This window comes from Panthera tigris, chromosome B1, assembly GCF_018350195.1.
Source record: "Panthera tigris isolate Pti1 chromosome B1, P.tigris_Pti1_mat1.1, whole genome shotgun sequence".
NCBI classification, from domain to species: Eukaryota; Metazoa; Chordata; class Mammalia; order Carnivora; family Felidae; genus Panthera; species Panthera tigris.
In genome coordinates this window covers 187,965,549-187,986,347 of record NC_056663.1, presented here as the reverse complement: position 1 = coordinate 187,986,347, position 20,799 = coordinate 187,965,549, and the positions used below count along the sequence as shown (strand labels likewise).

Genomic DNA, 20,799 nt, shown 5'->3' with positions numbered 1-20,799 from the left:
AGAGAGAGGGGACCCAAATTAACCCATAACACCACATCACTATATTTTAAACTCCTGATTTTGCCCCAGAAAACCTGGTCATTTCAAGTGTTCTCTATGTCACTGAGAAGTACTTCCAAATATATACATACCGGAAACCTAGAAGTCTGAGATGACTCCCTCTCTCTCCCCTATTCACATCCAATCCATCACAAATTGTCATAAATTCTGCTTCCCAAACATCTCTCCAGGCCATCCATCTCATCTACCGCCACCTAAGTGCAAGTTGAATCATCCGTCATGTCCATTTTTATCTGCCCTTTTGTGGTCCATCCTTCACTGGAACCAGAATGTTCTTTTTAAAGCGCAGGTATCATCTGGCCATCCTCCAACTTAAAAAGCCTTCAGTGGTACCCGCTGCACGTTCTACCACATGGCCCCTGCCGGCCTCTGTGACCTCTTCTGGTGCCTTGTTTTCCCAGATTCACTCCCACTCTTTCAGAGCTGAGATTTTCCATGAATACAGCCTCCTACACAGAGCCTCTCCCCTGCTCTTCACTCTCCCCTCCCAGTGTAAATTCTTTAAAAGCACTTCCCACATGGTCAGTCCCCCTCCTAAAGCACCATGACATCTTCCACTTGGCCTTTATCACACCAGCAATCTTATAACTACTTTGAAATTATTGACTAACATCTCTCTCCTCTTCCTCTCGTGTATAATCTCCATGAGAATAGGAATATAATTTTGTTGCTATTATAATAGTTCACCCTTTTACTCCTAGCATAGCACAGGCATTTCTTTTTTATTTTTTTTTTAATGTTGAATTTTGAGAGAGAGACAGAGACAGAGACAGTGCAACCAGGAGAGGGCAGAGAGAGGGAGACACAGAATCCAAAGTAGGCTCCAGGCTCTGAGCTGTCTTCTCAGAGCCAATGCGGGGCTCAAACTCACGAACCATGAGATCACCACCTGAGCTGAAGCCGGATGCTTAACCGACTGAGCCATCCAGGCGCCCCTTAACACCGGTCTCTATACAAAGATGCCAGAAGTATAAATGAAGATAAAAGGAAGGGCCCCTGGTGTTCAAGAAGGAAGGAACATTAAAATCAGCTACATTCATAGATCTAAAATGAAGCAGGGGGCAAGGCTGACTGCAGGTACCCTTTCCCATAACAACCATCAAAGTGCATTGAGATTTCTGCCTCATTTCAATAAGATCACGAAATCACAACCTCAGAGGGCTCAGAGCACATACTGACACTTTGTTTTCACCACTGAATGCAATATGTTTTGAGCAGCTAACTTGCTACCTGCATTATCCATCTTTGTAGAAGCATTTTCCTTTGTGTGTGTGTGTGAGATTGTTTTAGAGCCACAGTTGACCTTGCACAATTTCGATTCCAGAAGATCATTTTACCAATGAAGAATTGGGGCCCAGAACAATAAAATAGTTCACTTTCCTGCAGCCAGACCACTGTCTTATACTGAGTAAGTTGTGGAAGGCCATTCCAAGCAATAACTCAGCGACCCAAATTTCATCTCACCCATTAAGAGTACTTACTCCCCGGTATCTCTTTATGCTGGCTCACTGCTCACTCCAAACAGAGCATCAGTTCTGATGATCTTGCTTCTAGTGTTCCACTACAAGGTGACCATAACATTTATCATTCAAATGAAGTCATCGGTGTGAGTGCATGGGGACACTATTTGTAATTACCTTGAGACAATGGGTATCAACCAGGACTGTCCTAAGTAAGCCAGGATATGTGGTCACATTACCACTACATCAAATTCTTCAGAAAAACCACATGTACAGGTGTTCAGTAAGTAGTGATTATATTTCCTCCTCGAGAGTGGGCTTTGAGGGGAGTGGGCATCACTCCTGCCTTGATCCCTTGCAGCTCATACTAGTAGAGCTGTAGAACCTGGCCATTTGCAACCCCACTCTCCCCCACACGGACCTGATAGACACAATCAGGAAGAAGCAATCCAAGAACTAGATGTCATCTTCTTACGAAAAAGACACCTGTTTACGAGATACAGTATTTTTTTTAATTTTTTTTTAATGTTTATTTATTTTTGACAGAGAGAGAGAGACAGAGCATGAGCAGGGGAGGGGCAGAGAGAGAGGGAGACACAGAATCCAAAGCAAGCTCCAGGCACTGAGCTGTCAGCACAGAGTCCGGCGCGGGGCTTGAACCCACAGACTGCGAGATCATGACCTGAGCTGAAGTCGGACACTCAACCTACTGAGCCACCCAGGCGCCCCTTAGATACAGTGTTTTTTTATTCACAAATTATAGCACTTCATTCACTAACCTCTGTTTCTCTGAAGAAATAATGATAGGTTTCCTGGATGACCATTCTCCACTTCTTCTCCAAAACGTAGATATCACATGGACACACACACACACACACACACGCACACACACACACACACACATCCCTTTTTAAATTCTCTCTCAGGGCACCTGGGTGGCTCAATAGATAAAGCGTCTGACTTTGGCTCAGGTCATGATCTTGTGGTTTGTGAGTTCAAGCCCCGCATCAGGCTCTGTACTGACAGCTCAAAGCCTAGAGCCTGTTTCGGATTCTGTGTCTCCCTTTCTCTCTGCTCCTTCCCTGCTCATACTGTCTCTCTCTCTCTCTCTCTCTCTCTCTCTCTCTCTCTCTCTCTCGCTCTCTCTCTCAAGAATAAACATTAAAAACATTTTTTTTAATTCTCTTTCTCTCTCACACACAAAGCCTAAAATTGCAAGCATAAGGCAATTTAATTTACTCATCTGATTAGAAGTGAAATCATAAATGCCAGGCAACCATTTTGTTCCACGCTACTGCTTTGTCACTGGGACTTTTAAGGGTACATACCTGAAAGCAAATAAAAAAAAGGATTTCCTAGGATTTAGCAGAGTGGATTGGAGCCAAATTATGGAGTCAATGTTTGTCTAGACCCCTGTATCTTGAGGGGTTCATGGGTACTGAGATTTAACCAGTATGCAACTACATTGCCCTTAACCACCCCAGTGAGCTGACGTATCTTTCCTACTTCCATGTTAAAAACATAAAGACCCGCTTACAGGATAACAGATTATAACATTAACTATGTGTAGTACAATATAGAATGTTTCCACCTTTCCTTATCACCTCATATTTTATCATCTCAGGAGGAAAGGTAGCCATTGATGATATTATATCAGGCAGGCCCTGGAGCATCAAAAAAGCAAATACAGTTACCTTATTTTCCATTATTTTTCCCTGATTTTTTCACTAATTTGGTACTAGCTCTGGCTACACATAGAAAGAAAGAAGGAAGGGAAGGGAAAGGAAAGGAAAGGAAAGGAAAGGAAAGGAAAGGAAAGGAAAGGAAAAGAAAGGAAAGGAAGAAAGAAGAGAAAGAAAGAAAGAAAGAAAGAAAGAAAGAAAGGGAAAGAAAGAAAAGAAAGGGAAAGAAAAAAGAGAAAGAGAGAAGGAAATACAGGGAAAGAAAGAGAAAGAAAGAAAGAACGAAAGAAAGAAAGAAAGAAAGAAAGAAAGAAAGAAAGAAAGAAAGAAAAAGACATGGAAAGAAAGAGTGAAGGAAGTACAGGGAAAGAAAGAAAAAGAAAGAAAGAAGGAGAAGGAAATACAGGGAAAGAAAGAAAAGAAAGAAAGAAAGAAAGAAAGAAAGAAAGAAAGAAAGAAAAAGAAAGAAAGACAAAGAAGGAAGGAAGGAAGGAAGGAAGGAAGGAAGGAAGGAAGGAAGGAAGGGGCAGGCATAATGTTCACTCAATACTATAAGTTTTAGAAATTTTCAATAGTAACTAAAAGCATATGAGTGAACTAATGTTAGTGCATTTTATTTCTGTTCTTCCTGGAAAACGAATGCAGCTTTCAAATGTCCAACTTTTCTTTACTTGTTGAGAAGTAGATCTAAACTTGTACATTTGTCTATGGAGCTTGCTACAATTCCCATCTTATGCTCAGTTCTTGAGTTTCACCTCTGTGGGACAGTATTTGAACTTTAAAACTACCTTCACTCCAACACAGCAGAATCCAATATAATTTGAAAAAAATAAATAGTCCAATGAGAACATTTAATATTTGGCCAGAGGAAAGTTAAAGTAATGCTTAAAGGAAAGTCATAAGTACTTATTATTAATTATGGGTGACTAATTATTACCCATTGAACAGAAAATTGTCTAAATGCTAAATTGAAGTCCAAGTTGAATATAGGTCAACAAGATAGCACTCTTATCTTAAAAAAGCATGTATCTTTTTTCAATAACTATTATTTTAGTGTGTCATAACATCATACTTTATAGATAGGAAGGCAAATATGCCAAGAATACTGCTCTCAGTGCTCTTACAGTCAAAGAAAGGAAATGAGGTAAACACCAGTAATATCCAGCACATCCAAAACCATACAGCCCTGTGCCCTTTCCTTATTAAATGGTTGTCAGGAACATTAAGCAACTCCATATTTATACAGTGTTTGAAACTGTCTGGCACACAGCAGTAAACACTGTATAAATATTTATTAAGTCAATAAGTAAATTCATACAATGGATGTGCCATAAGATAGGCACAGGCAAACATGAAATATAAAAATTGTAGATAGCTAACAAACTCATAAAGAGGGGACATATAATGGATGGAAAAATGGACAACAGAACTTATTAAAGTTACTAAAACAAAAGGAAACACCATTAGCCCAGACCTGGAGCTGAGATAAATTCATAAAATCATAAATAGACACAGGAGACAAGAGTATAGGTTGCAAAATTTGGCTTTAAAAGTGAGTGATGGAATATAATATTTGTTAGTATTGTAATATTTGGTGACACTTAAAGGGAGACCGATCCTTTTTGAAGTAATCAGCCCATCTTCACCAGAATCAAATGTGTAGTTATGTATTGGTCACAAAGAACTATCATACACAAGTTTAGCAATGATTAATATTGCTGCTGTGCTGTTCTTAGAAGATAGATTCCTTGCAAATTAAGGAACACTTCATATCGGTATAGCTTTTCACATTCAAATTAGCATGTTTTGCCTTAAAGCTGTTAGAGAATGGCCAGTCTGTTTAGCCAACAGTGTCTTACAACCATCTCCTTTCTTCTTCCTTTCCACATCAAGTTTATGAAGAAACACCTGGTGGAGGAGAAAGGGTCAACTCTAATTTCTTCTCTTAAGAGATGAATTTCTCTCTGTAAATCCTTATGAACTGTGTGTGGTATAAGTCAGCTTGATTAGATTGGATTGAGTTGGGTTGGAGTGGATCTAAGTGACTAAGAAATCAAACATTTCCCCTTTTATAATTTTTAAAGCAATTTCTTATTGAGTATTGAGTGGAAAACAATATATATATATAATATATATTTTATGGTCAATATACAATATATACTTATTATATATATCTTATATGGTCCCTCTCTATCATCAGTTACTACAACCTACCTTGTCTATAGATTACTATAAACAACCTGTATCCAACCAAATAGGTTTGATTGGAAAATTCAAAATTATTTCCTCATGGTAGGCTGATAAATTATAATGAATAAATTCCATCAAGATGTATTACTTAAAATAATACTAACTGAAAGTGAAAAGCTTTATATAAACCCTGTTTAAAAGTAGCTCATCATTTATATGTTGTTAAAAACTTTTTGTATCACAAATCTAGAGACACAGACAACTTTCTTACAAAGAAGAAATCCATGAGACTTTCAATGTAATTAGTTCATTTTAAGAGACAGAAAAAAAAACTAACTTATCATACACCAAATTGACGTAATAACTGACTACATTTATATATTTGCATCATGGATACGGATTCTTGAATATGCTACATTGAGTTGCTAAGCAACTCTTTCTACCAGTTAGCAAAGTTTTTCCTTAAAAGGATAGTCTTATAACAAAGGAATGTGTGTAAACTCCTGGTTTTTAAACAATGCTGTTTAAATCCACACACTTTGAATGAATGAAAGTTCTAATAGTTTCTTGGAAATGAACAGCTGTCTGGATGTGTCACTGTATTCATTCACTTATCGCATATAACACAATTAAAAAGTGATTTAGAGGTAAGGTAGAAAAGGAGGTGACTTTTAAATTTTGTATCTTCCTAGTTATTTATTATCTCCCACAGTGATTGGGAAAGTCTCACCAAAAATCATTATTTAGCCAAATATATCTGAAAATAAGATACGACCATATTATTTATATCTGAAGAAATTTCTTAAGAGATTCGCAGGCATGCAATTCACCATAAAGTGTCTAGAATCTGCATGGTTATGCTTTTAGTTCTCATTTATTGATAAAATTTGTTCTTTATGAGTTAACTGATACTCTGTCCAGATTGGTTCTCCTTTTGCTTTTTTCTTAGTGGCTTTAACTAAGGAGTAGTCTATTAGCCGTTGCAATTAAGTCATAAGAGAGAAACAACATCTTTTTCTTCCAGACTTTATGAGACCTTGGAGACTATGAAGATATGAGGATTAGTTTTCCAAACATAAAACCACAGAATGGGCCAGACATAAAGGGGTACATACCAAATGAGTCTATTTATGTCACATTCAGAAACAGGCACAACTCATGTTTGGTCCTGTTAGGACAGTGGTTACTCGCCTTGGGGTCAGGTATCTGGGATGCTGGTAAATGGTATGTTTCTGGATGTGGATGCTGGTTACGTTAGTGGGTTCAGTATGTGAATATATGTTAGCTATTCATTTATTCTTTGGGTATATGCTATACCTCAGTAAAAAGTCCAAATTAATTTTTTTAACGTTTATTCACTTTTGAGAGACAGACAGATAGAGCATGAGTGGGGGAGGAGCAGAGAGAAAGGGAGACACAGAATCCAAAGCAGGTTCCAGACTCTGAGCTGTCAGCACAAAGCCCGACGCGGGGCTGGAACTCAGGAACCATGAGATCATGACCTGAGCTGAAGTTGGATGCTTAACCGACTGAGCCACCCAGGCGTCCCTAAAAAGTCCAAATTAAAACAAACGAAACAACAGAAAATGAAAAGCATTCAGATTTCCTTTTTCTCATTCCAACAGTGTGTTCTAAAGGGGCTCCTATTAGTTACAAATCACAATAGTTGTGTTATCCCAAATCCTGACTGTGTAGCAGCATAACCAGCCCTTTGGATCTTCTGCTTCCGTATCTTGTGATTTATTTTTTCCCCAGTCCCAAGCTGTGCTAACCTCTGAGGCCCCTGACAGCCTGCTGGCGGGAAGCCTGTTAACCTTTGTCTGTGAACTAACACCGTTTGCCGTGTTAACAGGCGAGTTGTGTGAGGAGAAGCTGGACTTCTGTGCCCAGGACCTGAACCCCTGCCAGCATGACTCCAAGTGCATCCTGATGCCAAAGGGATTCAAGTAAGTCAGAGGCTGCCTCGGGGCTCCCAGTGGGGTGGGGGGAGGGGTTCTTCAGGAACCTGTTTCTTCACCTTCCTTTCAGGACCTTGCTTCACACCTTTGCTGGGGACGAAAGGGACATACTCTCCAGTGTCAGTGGGATTTTTATAAATGCTGATATACAACATGGACTTTTTTTTTTTTAGTACGCTAAAGAAAATGAAAGAGAGCATTTCCTTTCGTTCCATGGCTCTTCCTGGGAAGTCACATATGAAATGAATTAGCCTTTGACTGTGTTTACTTAAATGTATTTGAAGGCCACGTAAGGGGCACCTGGGTGGCTCAGTCGGTTAAGTGTCTTGAGTCTTGATTTCAGCTCAGGTCATGGTCTCACAGTTCCTGAGTTCAAGCCCTACATTGGGCTGCACACTGATGGCACAGAGCTTGCTTCGGATTTTCTCTCTGTCCCTCCCCCACTTGTGCTCACACGCTCTCTCTCTCTCTCTCTCTCAAAATAAACGAAACTTAAAACTATTGAAGGACAAATAAATTTGTAGTATCTACTAGGCACTTTATTATCTGAATGTAAGTTGGTGGTAAATAGGGACTTTAATGTAACTGAAGTTTCTTTGGTCTGCAACAATTCTTAACTCTCCGAGGTGAGGAAGATGGAGGGAACCTTATGTCCCAGGTTGCCCTGGGACAGTTCCAGTTTACGCCTGTTGTCTTAGCGTAATTATTAATAGCCCCTCTTTCACCTTACATTTGCCTTCTGTGGGATGATAAAGCATACAGTCACTGTAGATAGAGGGCTCCCTCAAGTGAACTCAGAACTTCAAAATTGCTGCTTTTCCCTCCTCAGTAATCTTCCTGAAATATGTTCGGTATCAGATTAAATTATTTCTTTGCTACAATCCTGAAATAGTTTAAGGGCCTATCAATAGTAAGGTTCTCTTCTTAGAGCTGACAGTGGTTTAGAGATCATCTGGTCCGAACTCATTTTAAACATGAGGAAACCATGGCCCAGACAGGTTGGTGGCTGTCCAAAGATCTCAAGGTTATTCATTGGCAGGGGTGGGAGCTAGGTCTTACATTTCCCAGTTGGATGATTTTTCTAATATAGGTTAGCTCTAAGAAGTTTTGTAGTTGATTAACATTACAGATGGTTTGTTATAGAAGATACGCTGGATGCTCAGGAATGAGACAGCTGGGTTCAAGAGTTGAGCCGTGCTTACATCAGACAATCAACAAATAGAATTATTTGTTCTTTTGCCCACTATGTATTGGGTACCTGCCATGGGACAGGGTGCCCATGTTATGTTATATAGCGTTTTTTTTTTAAGTTTATTTATTTTGAGAGAGAGGGAGAGAGTGAGCCAGGGGAGAGAGGCAGGGAGAGGGGGAGAGAGAGAATCCCAAGCAGGCTCCGCACTGTGGGCACAGAGCCCAATGCGGGACTCAAACTCATGAACCATGAGATCATGATCTGAGCCAAAGTCGAGAGCCAGACACTTAACTGAGCCATACAGACACCCCCGTTATATAGTGTTTTATAGCTACTCACATTCACATACTTTCTCTTCTCAGTGAAATGACTCAAGCTTAATTGTCATAGGATTCAAAGAGTTAAAAATTACTCAGGTCGGGGACAATTTTGTAAGAGAAGATGGGAGGTGAGCTGGATTTCTAACAGTTTGATACTTGTCCACACATTATCAGACATTCTGAGTTGAATGGGAGATAGGGTCAGTATCTCCAGAACCCCTGCCTTTCAAAAATCAATCTGAATAAAATGTTTATGCTCGTTTTAGTTACAGAATATTTTTTACTCAATTTGTTCAAAATTTTATTATTATTATTATTATTATTATTTATTTTAGAGAGAAAGAGAGTAAGCAGGGGAGGGGGCAGAGGGAGAGAAAGAGGGAATCTTAAGCAGGCTCCACACTCAATGCAAAGCCCAACATGGGGCTCAGTCCCACAACCCTGGGATCCATGACCTGAGCCAAAATCAAGAGTTGGGCTCTCGGGGTGCCTGGGTGGCTCAGTTGGTTGAGCATCTGACTTCAGTTCAGGTCACGATCTCATGGTTCGTGGGCTCAAGCCCCACGTCTGGCTCTGTGCTGACAGCTCAGAGCCTGGAGCCTGCTTTGGAATCTGTGTCTCCCTCTCTTTCTGCCCCTGCCCTGTTCATGCTGCCTTTCTCTCTATGTCAAAAATAAATACACATTAAAAAAAATTTTTTTAAAGAGTCAGATGCTCAACCAACTGAGACGCCAGTTTCCTTGAATATTTTTTTTTTAATTTTTTTAAGTAAGCTTCATGCCCGACTTGGGGCTTGAACTCACAACCCTGAGATCAGGAGTCACATGCTCTACCCAACTGAGCCAGCCAGGTACCCCTAAAATTTTAGAATATACAAACACAGTTTTAGTTACAGCACCTGCTGACTCCATTTGATACCTTGTTGAAAAAGAAAATAATATCTTTGAATTCTACTTTTCATTATATTTTAGTTTACAATCCCATGCAAAAAAACGGACGTCTTCTTGAAATCTTTACTGATACAAAATGCTTCATGCATTTTGTTCACCCAAGTACTGTATGTCAGTTACTTTAACTCCTAATGCCTTTGATCTGCCCGCAGTTAAATTTGGCGAATTGAAAACCCACCACTTACATAACAAATATCCTTTCTCAGAGAAATTCACCAGTCAGGGAAGTGGTTTTCTAGAACTGTTTATCTGCCACACAGGTTTCACAGGGCTTTGTGCATTTTGATTGTAAGATAAAGTGTTAGTGAGACTTAATGGAAACCACTAAAAAATGAGGGAGTTTGTCTTTAAAAGACTACTCCTTAATTCAGTATCTTCTATTACTATCGATTAAATTACACTCTCAGAAGTGCATCCTCCTGCATCATGGGTTAGCTGATTTGGGAACCTATTGTTTTTGGCAGTAATTTGTGAGCTTGTTTTATGGCTGTATGTAGTTTAGCAGAAAGCAGGTGACGTCACGGTGTGTGCGATCACTCCCATATTATAAATAATTGCGGGGGGGTGGGAGGGAGGGGAGGGTGGGTGATGGGTATTGAGGAGGGCACCTTTTGGGATGAGCACTGGGTGTTGTATGGAAACTAATTTGACAATAAACTTCATATATTGGAAAAAAAATAATTGCATATTGTCACGAAGGGAGTTGCAAAAAGAAAATGGGCTTAGAAACCAAAAGGACACGAAGTGCTAAAGAAAATCTCTATTGACAAATGTTGTTTGGACAAACTGTACTGTTAACTTCAAATTCATTTTCTTACTACTAAGCTAACAGCTGGTTTTACTTTTCTTGCTTTATTATATACCTCATAAATCTCCTAAATTGCTTTGAGATATTTTTAGACCATCATATGCCATAAGCAGTATTTTCAAGCATGCATCTTCCTTAGTCAGCTTTTGGGCTTGTAAACACTATATTTTAGGGTGCCCGGCTAGCTCAGTCGGTAGAGCATGAGACTCTTAAACAGTATATTTTATACTCTTTGCTTTCTTCCTCACTCCTTGGCAGATAATAGAGTTGAGGGAATGTGATAGGTTTTATTGATAATACAAACCTTAAGGAATTCTTAATTAAATATTTTCTTTTGTTTTGAAATTTGATCTGAGGAGCAAAAGAAAGACAAAAAAAAATGTTGGTCATAACGTGACTCCAAGTTCTAATGGGCTTGAAAAATAGTATTTGTAGAGAAGAGAATATGAAACAGCTCTTAGCCACTGGTGGTGAATGTGTGGTTCTCTTATCTTTTACTTTGATTTCTTTTCTCAGATAAATAATTCAGAGTGTTTCAAAGCATTTCTTCTTTCTTTTAATGCCTGGCATTTCAGCAGCTCTGCTCACATTAACATTGATGGAAGCTCTCTTCTCAGACTTTGTCCATCTATTTGAGAATGTATATGGCCACTTAGGATCCATTTAACTTCAGACTTCTTGTTTACTTTGCTTTGTTAGGATTTAGCATTAAAACCACTGGCTCTAGAGCAAGCATGCTTCCTCAGTGAGCTCATTTTATTTTCCTAATTTGTACATGCGGAGCTGAAAGTTTGTTCTCCTTAGAGGGTATATACCCCCATTTATTTTAATTCATCAGCCCTCCAGTAACTCTTAAATCCTGATTTTTGCATTTTCAGAGAAAACCCTCAGTGTTCAGTAATGTCCACATTCACTTGGGCATTTTTAATTATCCTCATTCATTTAAATCCTAATGGCTTTAAAATCAAAAACTGGAACATTAGTAAACAGTAAACCACAAAGACTTTTATAGAATTATTAAGACTTAATAGAATTATTTTTTAAATACTTGCCATTTATTGATCATGCATTATGTATTAAACACCATAGTGATTCTTTTATAGTGTTTTTATTTAAGCATAATGGTTTTATTTAAGCTTTTAACCTGCGAGGTGGAAATTATTTTGTACTGTGTATGTTACAGATGAAGACATGAACACTTAGGAAGCTTAAGTTTGTCAAGATCGTGTACATGTAAGGATGACGCCAGACTACAAACCCAGTTCTAACTGCAACATCAGAATTCTATAAAGCTAAATAAGCCATAGTTTCCTGGTTTATTTGTTTTTTAAAGTCAGTGAGCCCTCTCTTAAACCCAAAACAGAAATACTCATGGAAGCCCAATGTGTGAAAACTAATAAATCACAACAAGAGAGTGTTGGGGGAGAGGGGAGGGAAACAGGAAACTGCCAATAGCCTCCTTCCCTTCAGGGGTCCCTTTTCGCCCCTCAAAGCACAGATTGAAAAGCACTGCACACGCCATGCTACTTTCTCCACAGGCAATGATAAAGTATTTCATCCTTCAGTGGTGAGAAATCCAGGCTCTCTTGTCAGATTGCTTGGGTTTAGTACCTTGGCTGTGGCAGTTACAAGTCGAGTGCCCTTGGGTAAATCCCTTAACCAGTTTGTCTGTTAGTTTTCTCACCTGTCATGTGAGGTAGTGGTGATACTGCTGTCACAGGATCATGGAGAAGGATTCCGTGAATCCACATATGCAAAGTGGTTAGAACAGGGCATAGCACCTAGGAAGTGCTCAGAGAACACCACGTGTACGCATGACAGTTCTTCATCAGTGCATCTGAGACCCATCCTTCCCCGGGGCCACCAGAGTGAACAAACAAGGTGAAAGCTATCCATGGGATTGGCCCCTGGATTTTTTTTTTAATCAGTTTCCCTGTCCTGCTCCACTAGGTCAGCCAACCTCTGCCATAATGATTGTCTGGATTCATTATGAATTAAGGTTTCCAATGCTGACTTTTTTTTTTTCATAAAATACTATTTGATTCCAATACATCCATTCTCTTTTTTTTTCTTTTATTTAAATTATATCTATATCTATTTGTAGATAGAGATAGAGATAGAGATAGAGATAGAGATAGAGATAGAGATAGAGATAGAGAGAGAGAGAGAGAGAATGAGAGCACGAGCAGAGTAGTGGCAGAGAGAGAGACAGAGACAGAGAGAGAATCCCAAGCAGGCTCTGCACCATCAGCACAGAGCCCGACATGGGGCTCGATCTCAAGGAGCTGTGAGATCATGACCAGAGCTGAAACCAAGAGTTAGACCCTTAACCGACTAAGCCACCCAGCCTCCCCAATACATCCATTCTCTATTAGGAAACAAAAATGTTAATTATTTTAAAATGTGTTTAATATTTTTGGTAAATTTTATAACATAGCACTTCCATTGTCTCAACTGTTAAAAGGAGTTAGAGCAAATGAAAATAGAGGACACTAAGCAAAAATAGGGTGGAGGGAGGGAGGGGAGAGGGGATGGAGGAGAGAAGGAGGGAGAAGATGGGAAGATGGAGGAGAGGGGAGGGACGGAAGAAAGCAAACAAGATGGGGGGAGGAGAGAAGGAAGGAGGGACACCTGCACATTTGCATCCTCATTTGGTTCATGGATGCTTACTAATTATCACCATTCTGACAGATCCCAGGGAGAAAACATGGAATAACTGTTTTCTAGGGATCTATTAATTTGGGGGCTCGATGAGCCTGTTCTATATAAGTTTTGAGTGTTTTGTTTTAGTTTTAATGTACTTTCATTGAAGTTTAGTTGACAAACACTGCTACCTTAGTTCTAGGTGTACTATGTTTTCTAAAGATAGAGCCCTTTTTTCCTAGATGAAATGCAACTGTTTTGCTTACCTTGGCTCAGTTCAGTTTGAAACTGTTTACCTACTTGTTCAAACAGATGTGACTGCACACCAGGATACATAGGCGAGCACTGCGACATTGACTTTGATGACTGCCAAGATAACAAATGCAAAAACGGAGCCCACTGCACAGATGCCGTGAATGGCTATACGTGCATCTGCCCCGAAGGCTACAGGTAAAAGTAGAAATAGAGATTTGTGGTAGAGCGAAGTCTTACAGAAAGACCGCAATTCTCATGCAATTCACACGCAACTAAAAGCAATGTGTTCTTTCTGTTTCCTTTAGTGGCTTGTTCTGCGAATTTTCTCCACCCATGGTCCTCCCTCGTACCAGCCCCTGTGATAATTTTGATTGCCAGAATGGTGCCCAGTGCATCATCAGGATAAATGAGCCAATATGCCAGTGTTTGCCAGGCTACCAGGGAGAGAAGTGTGAAAAGTTGGTTAGTGTGAATTTTGTAAACAAAGAGTCTTATCTTCAAATTCCTTCAGCCAAGGTCCGTCCACAAACAAACATCACTCTGCAGGTAAGACATCCCCCACCAGCAAGGGCTGATTTCATCCTAAACCACATTTAACTAAATCATAAACCTCTGGTAGTTTGTGAGTTATACTATTTCCTAAATAGACAGTTATCGACTGCACAACGCAGTGACAGAAAATGTTCTCTGTATGAAAATCTTCAGTTATTCTTCTCTATAACATTTGTATTTTTCAAAACTAAATGGGAACCAGGTATTTTTATTCACTACTTGATTGTGAAACACATAGGGCGCAACAAAATATATGGTTTGTGCTCTGGTAAAGGTATTTTTATTCATTTTTTTTTTTTTTTATGACTCAGAGTTCAGGCTCTGTGCCCTGTGAGATGGGGCCAGGGGGATGGGGAGGGTGCTGTTAGGAATTCTGCAGGTGAGGAGAACACCGGTGAGACAAGACACCTTGACAAAATATTCAGCCGTTGTCTTTTAACTCTTCCCCCGGAAACTTTAAGAAGCGACATGAAATTAACAAACTGATCTTATTTTAAGACTTTTCACCAAGTCACTGTGTCCCCTTAAGCAAGTCATTCGGACCTGCACGAAGGAGGTGAGACTAGATTAGGAGTTATGAATTCAGGACACGCAGGGGCAAGCTGGGACTGCATGTTTATTTTATCTGGTAGGAAAAATATTTTAATATATTTTGAATTCAGATGACCTTAGCCGATTAACATAGGCGTCACTCCTTATTCAAGTTACCTTGACACTCCAAGTGAATGTCGTGAGTGTCATGAGTGAGTGTCCTTAACCATCATGAGGAATGGGACTCAGGAAGGCAGACGGGCCTTCCGTAGAAAGCCTGTCTCCCTGTCTTCCAGCATTTGCCATACCAGATTGTATGGCAAGAACCTAGTGAGTTTCAGGTATAAATCTAATTTTTACTGACTTGGTCCTCAAAAGCCCACAAAGGCTAGAAAGGATAAAAACAGAGATCTCCCACTGTTCATGCCATAACTGTGAAGAATGTTTTTTTATGTGGAATATAAAAATCAGTCTCACTCAGTGCAGTTACATTTCATATATGCCATAAAGACAACCTGGAACAGGAGTGAAAAGAACAGGTAAGTGAAGATCTCCAGCAGAGAATGTTTTAGGCACACCCAGGGGTGTTTACTGAAGTGTCTGTTACTGTGTTGTTGGTTTTTTTAATTCTTTATGAATCTATTTGCATCGAAGTAATTTAGGAGCGGGTCACCTTTCAAGTCGTCCTGTCAGCGCGCGCTACTGTTTTCTCATAGCTATAAGGAAAAAATAAGCTGTAGTAAAAACTCTTCACTAAGCAGTCTTCTTTTTGATGAAGTACGTGTGGATGACAGTGCGTCCTAATGTCAGGGTTACTTCCTACTAGATTGCCACAGACGAAGACAGTGGAATCCTCCTGTATAAAGGCGACAAGGACCATATTGCCGTCGAACTGTATCGGGGACGGGTTCGTGCCAGCTACGACACCGGCTCCCACCCAGCTTCTGCCATTTACAGGTGAACATCTCTTGGTTACTGAGAGAAGAGCCGTTTCTCCTCTATTTTTCTGTAATGGTGAGGGGAGGGAGTAATTTGGCCACAGCAGGCTTATGATGGGTGTCTTATTTAGGGGCCCGGCAGGAACAGGTGCCATACTCAAGTTGGATAATGGAGGAGAGATTCTTAAGGGGACTTTTTACAAAGATTGGTAGGGATAGTACAGTAACCTAGGACCAGTAACGAGGGATACAGCTACTGCCCATATGCCTGAAGGGGTAAGTGGAGGCAGCACTCTTGGAAATCCACGCTCAGAAAGGGACTCGTGGCAAGGACTGCCTTGGCAGGAGATGGCGACCTTCAACAAAGGGATGCAGTCAGTCCTTGGAGGAGGAACCAGGACTTTTAAATACCCAGCCATCCTTCTCCTGCCCAACAGCCCCCTGCCTGTGCTCCCCTTTGGCAAAATCAAATTCCAGACAAAAAGAAACCCACTGATCACAGTAATGTAGTTTGCACATGAGTCTCCCAGACCCCAGAGCAGAGTGAATACAGGTGGCGAGTAGCTCTAGAAAAGAAACTGCAAGATACCCAGCACAGTGAGGAATTTAACATTACCTTTCATTCAGCAGTACTTACTGAGCACCTACTGTGTGCCAGGCCGTGATCCAAGCTTTAAGGAACAACACCCTTGGTCTTAGGGAGATTACACATAATAAGCCAAGGGACACATATAATATGTGACCGGTAATGTTATTTATTTTGGAAGTTTCCTAATAACAATGATAATGATGATATTTTGAAGATACAAAAGGAGTGGTATTCATGGGGCATAAATTTTGCTGGAAACGTGCTTTTTGCATAAGATTAACCTCTGTTGGATCTCAACACTAATTCACTATCATAGAAATAACTGCCACCAATTAGAGCGAGGTCACAAAGTCATATGCAGTCAGGGTTTTTCAGGCAGGTAACTTAAATGAACTAATCAGGCCAGCTGCAAGAGAAAACTGTGTTCTCATCATTTTACTCTTGAAAAAATCAAACTTTTTAAAATTGTATTAGTACTTCCATGATAAATAGCCTTGATGTTGGCAGTGTAATAGAAGTGTCTGTGACAGGAGTGAGCTAGAAGCAAACCTTTGTCAAAACAGGGCCAGACTGCATCTACCCAACTCTCCCTAAATGCTGCCATGGGAAAATGTGGGCCCCAGTTTTACCACAACTCCTGAGTTTTCAAGGAAAGGCATAAATCTGGATGTTTTAATATAAGTATTCCATCCTTTTTTTTTTATTAAATTTTTTTTTAACGTTTATTTATTTTTGAGACAGAGAGAGACAGAGCATGAACAGGGAGGGGCAGAGAGAGAGGGAGACACAGAATCTGAAACAGGCTCCAGACTCTGAGCAGTCAGCACAGAGCCTGATGCGGGGCTCGAACCCACGGACCGTGAGATCATGACCTGAGCCGAAGTCGGACGCCCAACCGACCGAGCCACCCAGGCGCCCCAAGTATTCCATCCTTTAAGTATAGATTCATATTTTAAAAAAAATACTATATGTGGTGAACAAAAAGCATCTGTAAGCCAAATACTGACAACAGATTTTGGGGGCATTGATTAGGACATAAAGCTGGAGATACTGGCCTCTATATTACCTTTTTTTAATATATTTATGTATTTATTTTAAGAGAGAGAGGGAATGCAAGCAGGAGAGAGAGAGAGAGAGAGAGAGAGATAGGGAATCCCAAGCAGGGTCTGCACTGTCAGCACCCAGCCTGATGCGGGGCTTGATCTCACAAACCGTAAAATCATGACCTGAGCCAAAATCAAGAGTCAGATGCTTAACCAACTGGCACCCCTGGCCTCTATATTATTGATGTGTGTATCGATGTGCTTCAAAACCCTTCACGTCCTATCCCGATCCTTTATAACAGTCCCGAGAAAGTAGGTGACAATTGTAGGCCATGAATGGAATTCACGAAGTCCTCTTAGTAGTGAGCTAACCCACTTGGGAATATTTAGAGCATGGAAACAAACACATCATTATTGGTTTCCAAATGGAGTATGAATTTCATGTCCAAATGGTGATGAATTAATGCCAACATTTTAGATATCGCTAGGCCTCAAATTATATAGCCTCAATTTGTTTGAGCCTGTAAAAAAAGTTTCAGAATGTTGGTTTTGTGGTTCACTTTTGTTTTTTACTTTTCTCTTTTATTTTATGCAGTGAAAGAGCACAGCACTCTCAGAAACCATAGTAAAGTTTCTTGAAGTTGGTTTATTAAAGCTAGTGTTCACATAAAATATACTTAAAATACTTCTAGATAAGTTGTAGAAACCCATGTGGTTATATCAAAATGAGAAGTTACCATAAAGAGCTTATCTTCAGTTTATGTTCTTACCATCGTTGCCTGACAAACAATAGAGCATACCATATGATGTTTACAAAAAAGAATAATATCACATAATATGCTTTTCTTTATGACCAGGAAGTTTACTTCTCTGTTTGCAGATCATCTAATGGGAACATCTATTGTAAGGTCCAGGGAAAACAGTTTTCATTTAACTCTTGGTTTTTGATTTATGGCACAAAAATTAAGAAAATCATCACATTATTTTTAGGTAAAAGAAAAGCAACAATTACCTAGAATTCAGATAGAGAGACGATTGATTGGTTGATAGGTTGATGATTGATATTGATATGTGTATATTATATGTGTATGAATATATTAATACTTCAGTATGGAATAGAAAATAAATGCTTCTGTGAAATAGAAACTATAGACAACAGTTGAATTATTTCAGCACGCTAGGAGATTTTAGTTTTGACAAGTAAAAATCCTGGCACTAAGATGTGTGTTCAGATCTAGGCTTGACCAATTACTGGGGGAGAAACTTGGAGCAGATACTTAATGTTTCTGTGTCTCATAAATCATAGCTATAAATAATGATGCAGCACGTACCCCATAAAGTCACTCTGAGTATTAAATCCCAAACTTAGCTCTGTCCTCACTCCTCACTCACATTGTCTTCATTCTCATCTACATGTAGCAATACAGGAACATTTTTCTGGTATCTATTTCTGGAGTATAGCAGGGGAGTTGAAAGTGTATTCTCTATCCTTATCCATTAACACTAGAAGTACAGATTGTTTACCATATCCATAGAGGGCAATTGAAAATATGTATCCAGATTACAAATACATTTACTCTCTAACCTATGAAATCCCAGTTCTGGGAATTTGTGCCACAGATATACTTGAAGATACAGACACGATATGTGCACAGGTACTGCACTGCATCATTGATTATAAAAGCAAAAGTTAGGAAACAGCCCTTTTCTAGTCTGTACAATGGAATGTACTGTTTAAAAGGGAGGTGGAAAGGGAAGGAGGAGGTTTTCTATGTAGGACACAGAAAGATTTTCAAGGTGCGGTGCTCTGTTCAAAAGAAAAAGAAGGCAGAAGAGTGTCAAAGGTGGGTAAATAAATACATGTATTTTTATGTCCATGCATTTGCATAATGAAAAACCAGAATGGGGCGCCTGGGTGGTTCAGTCAGTTGAACATCCAACTCTTAGTTTCAGTTCAGGCCATGATCCCAAGGTTGTGGAATAGAGCCCCACATCGGCTCTGTGCTGAGCAAGGAGCCTACTTGGGATTCCCTCTCTCTCTCTCTTTCTCTCTCTCTCTCTCTCTCTCTGCCCCTTCCCTGTGCTTACACATGTGCACTCTCTCACTCTCTCTCAAAATAAATAAGAAAATATTTTTTTTTTAAAAGGAGAGAGAAACTAGGAATAGAGAGGAAAGAGTGGGATGGAAGCAAGAGATTTGTGTATGAACACCACTTCACATCATTTTGATTTTTGAGCCATTTGAATGCCATTACCACTCAAACTAAAATTAAATAGAAAAGGACAGGTGCTCTAAAGATAGTCTGCCTTGATTCAAGCCCCAGCACTGCCGTCTATTAACTGTGTGCCATGGGTAAATTGCATAAGCTCTCTGGGCCTCACTCACCTGGTAAATGGGTGTAGTGGATCATGGTTCCATTTTGTGGGATTGTAGTAAGAATTTTATGTTTGATACATGAAAAATATTTAGAACAACATATACCAAATAGTGCTAGCTATTGGGATCATAAATTTAGAATGTCCGAAATACAGCTTATTTTCTTTGCTTCACCCAAACCTGTGTCCCTGTCACATTCCTACTGTCATTGAGAGGCGTCGTAAACCTGGAGTTCCTCCTCATCTTTTTCTTTCCCTCACCTTCAACTTGAAATTGGTCCCAACTCTTCCTTCTGCTCTTACTAATTTTCTGGCATTTATCCAAATGTTTCTGACCTTGCTCAGGCCCTACTAAAATGTGACCTCTGATGAAAGGTACTCCTTCTCCTTCATTATAGAGAAAGCCATCAATAACACTGTGGCCATCTGCTCTCCCATAAATTGCTTAGTAATTATTTTGTCTGGTTGAATTAAATGTTCAAATCTTGGTGTTTCTACTTTATGTAACATTATTAAAATACACTAATGTTTTAAAAGGGAGTAGTCTTACATATTGTTACACCAGAAAATATGTTCAGTTTAATTGCATGATGTTATGTTATAAAACATTTAATGTAGTAAAAACTTATTTTCCAAATTCTGCATTATTTAATGTGCTGTTGGAACACTGTATGTGGGAATAAGTTTGTACATTGAGTGCCTCTTTTCAGGTGTCTGGTTAATCTTCAACATTGATGGAAATGGATTTTGTTTATTTTAGTAAATGAAATCTGATGAAATTAGGGGAAAATAATTATACATTAAATTGTTTTTCTATGATTTTTTTTTGGTTTAAAAGGCTTCATTTTATTTTATTTTATTTTAATGTTTATTCATTTTTGAGAGAGAGACAGAGTGCTAGCAGGGGAGGGCCAGAGAGAGAGAGGGAGACACAGAATCTGAAGCAGGCTCCAGGCTCTGGGCTGTCAGCAGAGAGCCAGATGTGGGGCTCAAACTCACAAACAGTGAGATCATGACCTGAGCTAAAGTCGGATGCTCAACCAACTGAGCCACCCTGGTGCCCCTCATTTTATTTATTTATTTTTAATATTATTTTTTAATGTTTATTTTTGAGAGACAGAGAGAGAGAGTGCAAGCAGGGGAGGTTCAGAGAGAGAGGGAGACACAGAATCCAAAGCAGGCTCCGGGCTCCGAGCTGTCAGCACGGAGCCCGATGCCGGGCTCAAACTCGCAAACCACGAGATCATGACCT

At 39.7% G+C, this 20,799-nt stretch overlaps 1 protein-coding gene across 5 annotated transcripts in view; it reads left to right on the top strand.

The window, feature by feature from the left end:
* SLIT2 (slit guidance ligand 2) overlaps positions 1-20,799 on the top strand; it is a 373,006-nt gene that overhangs the window by 335,465 nt on the left and 16,742 nt on the right. For all 5 annotated transcript variants that reach the window (XM_007093745.2, XM_007093744.2, XM_007093742.2 and 2 more), the window contains 4 exons: positions 7,245-7,338; positions 13,576-13,713; positions 13,824-14,064; positions 15,428-15,558. In XM_007093745.2, coding sequence (XP_007093807.1) covers positions 7,245-7,338; positions 13,576-13,713; positions 13,824-14,064; positions 15,428-15,558 — 604 coding nt within the window. The remainder of the gene's footprint in view (positions 1-7,244; positions 7,339-13,575; positions 13,714-13,823; positions 14,065-15,427; positions 15,559-20,799) is intronic.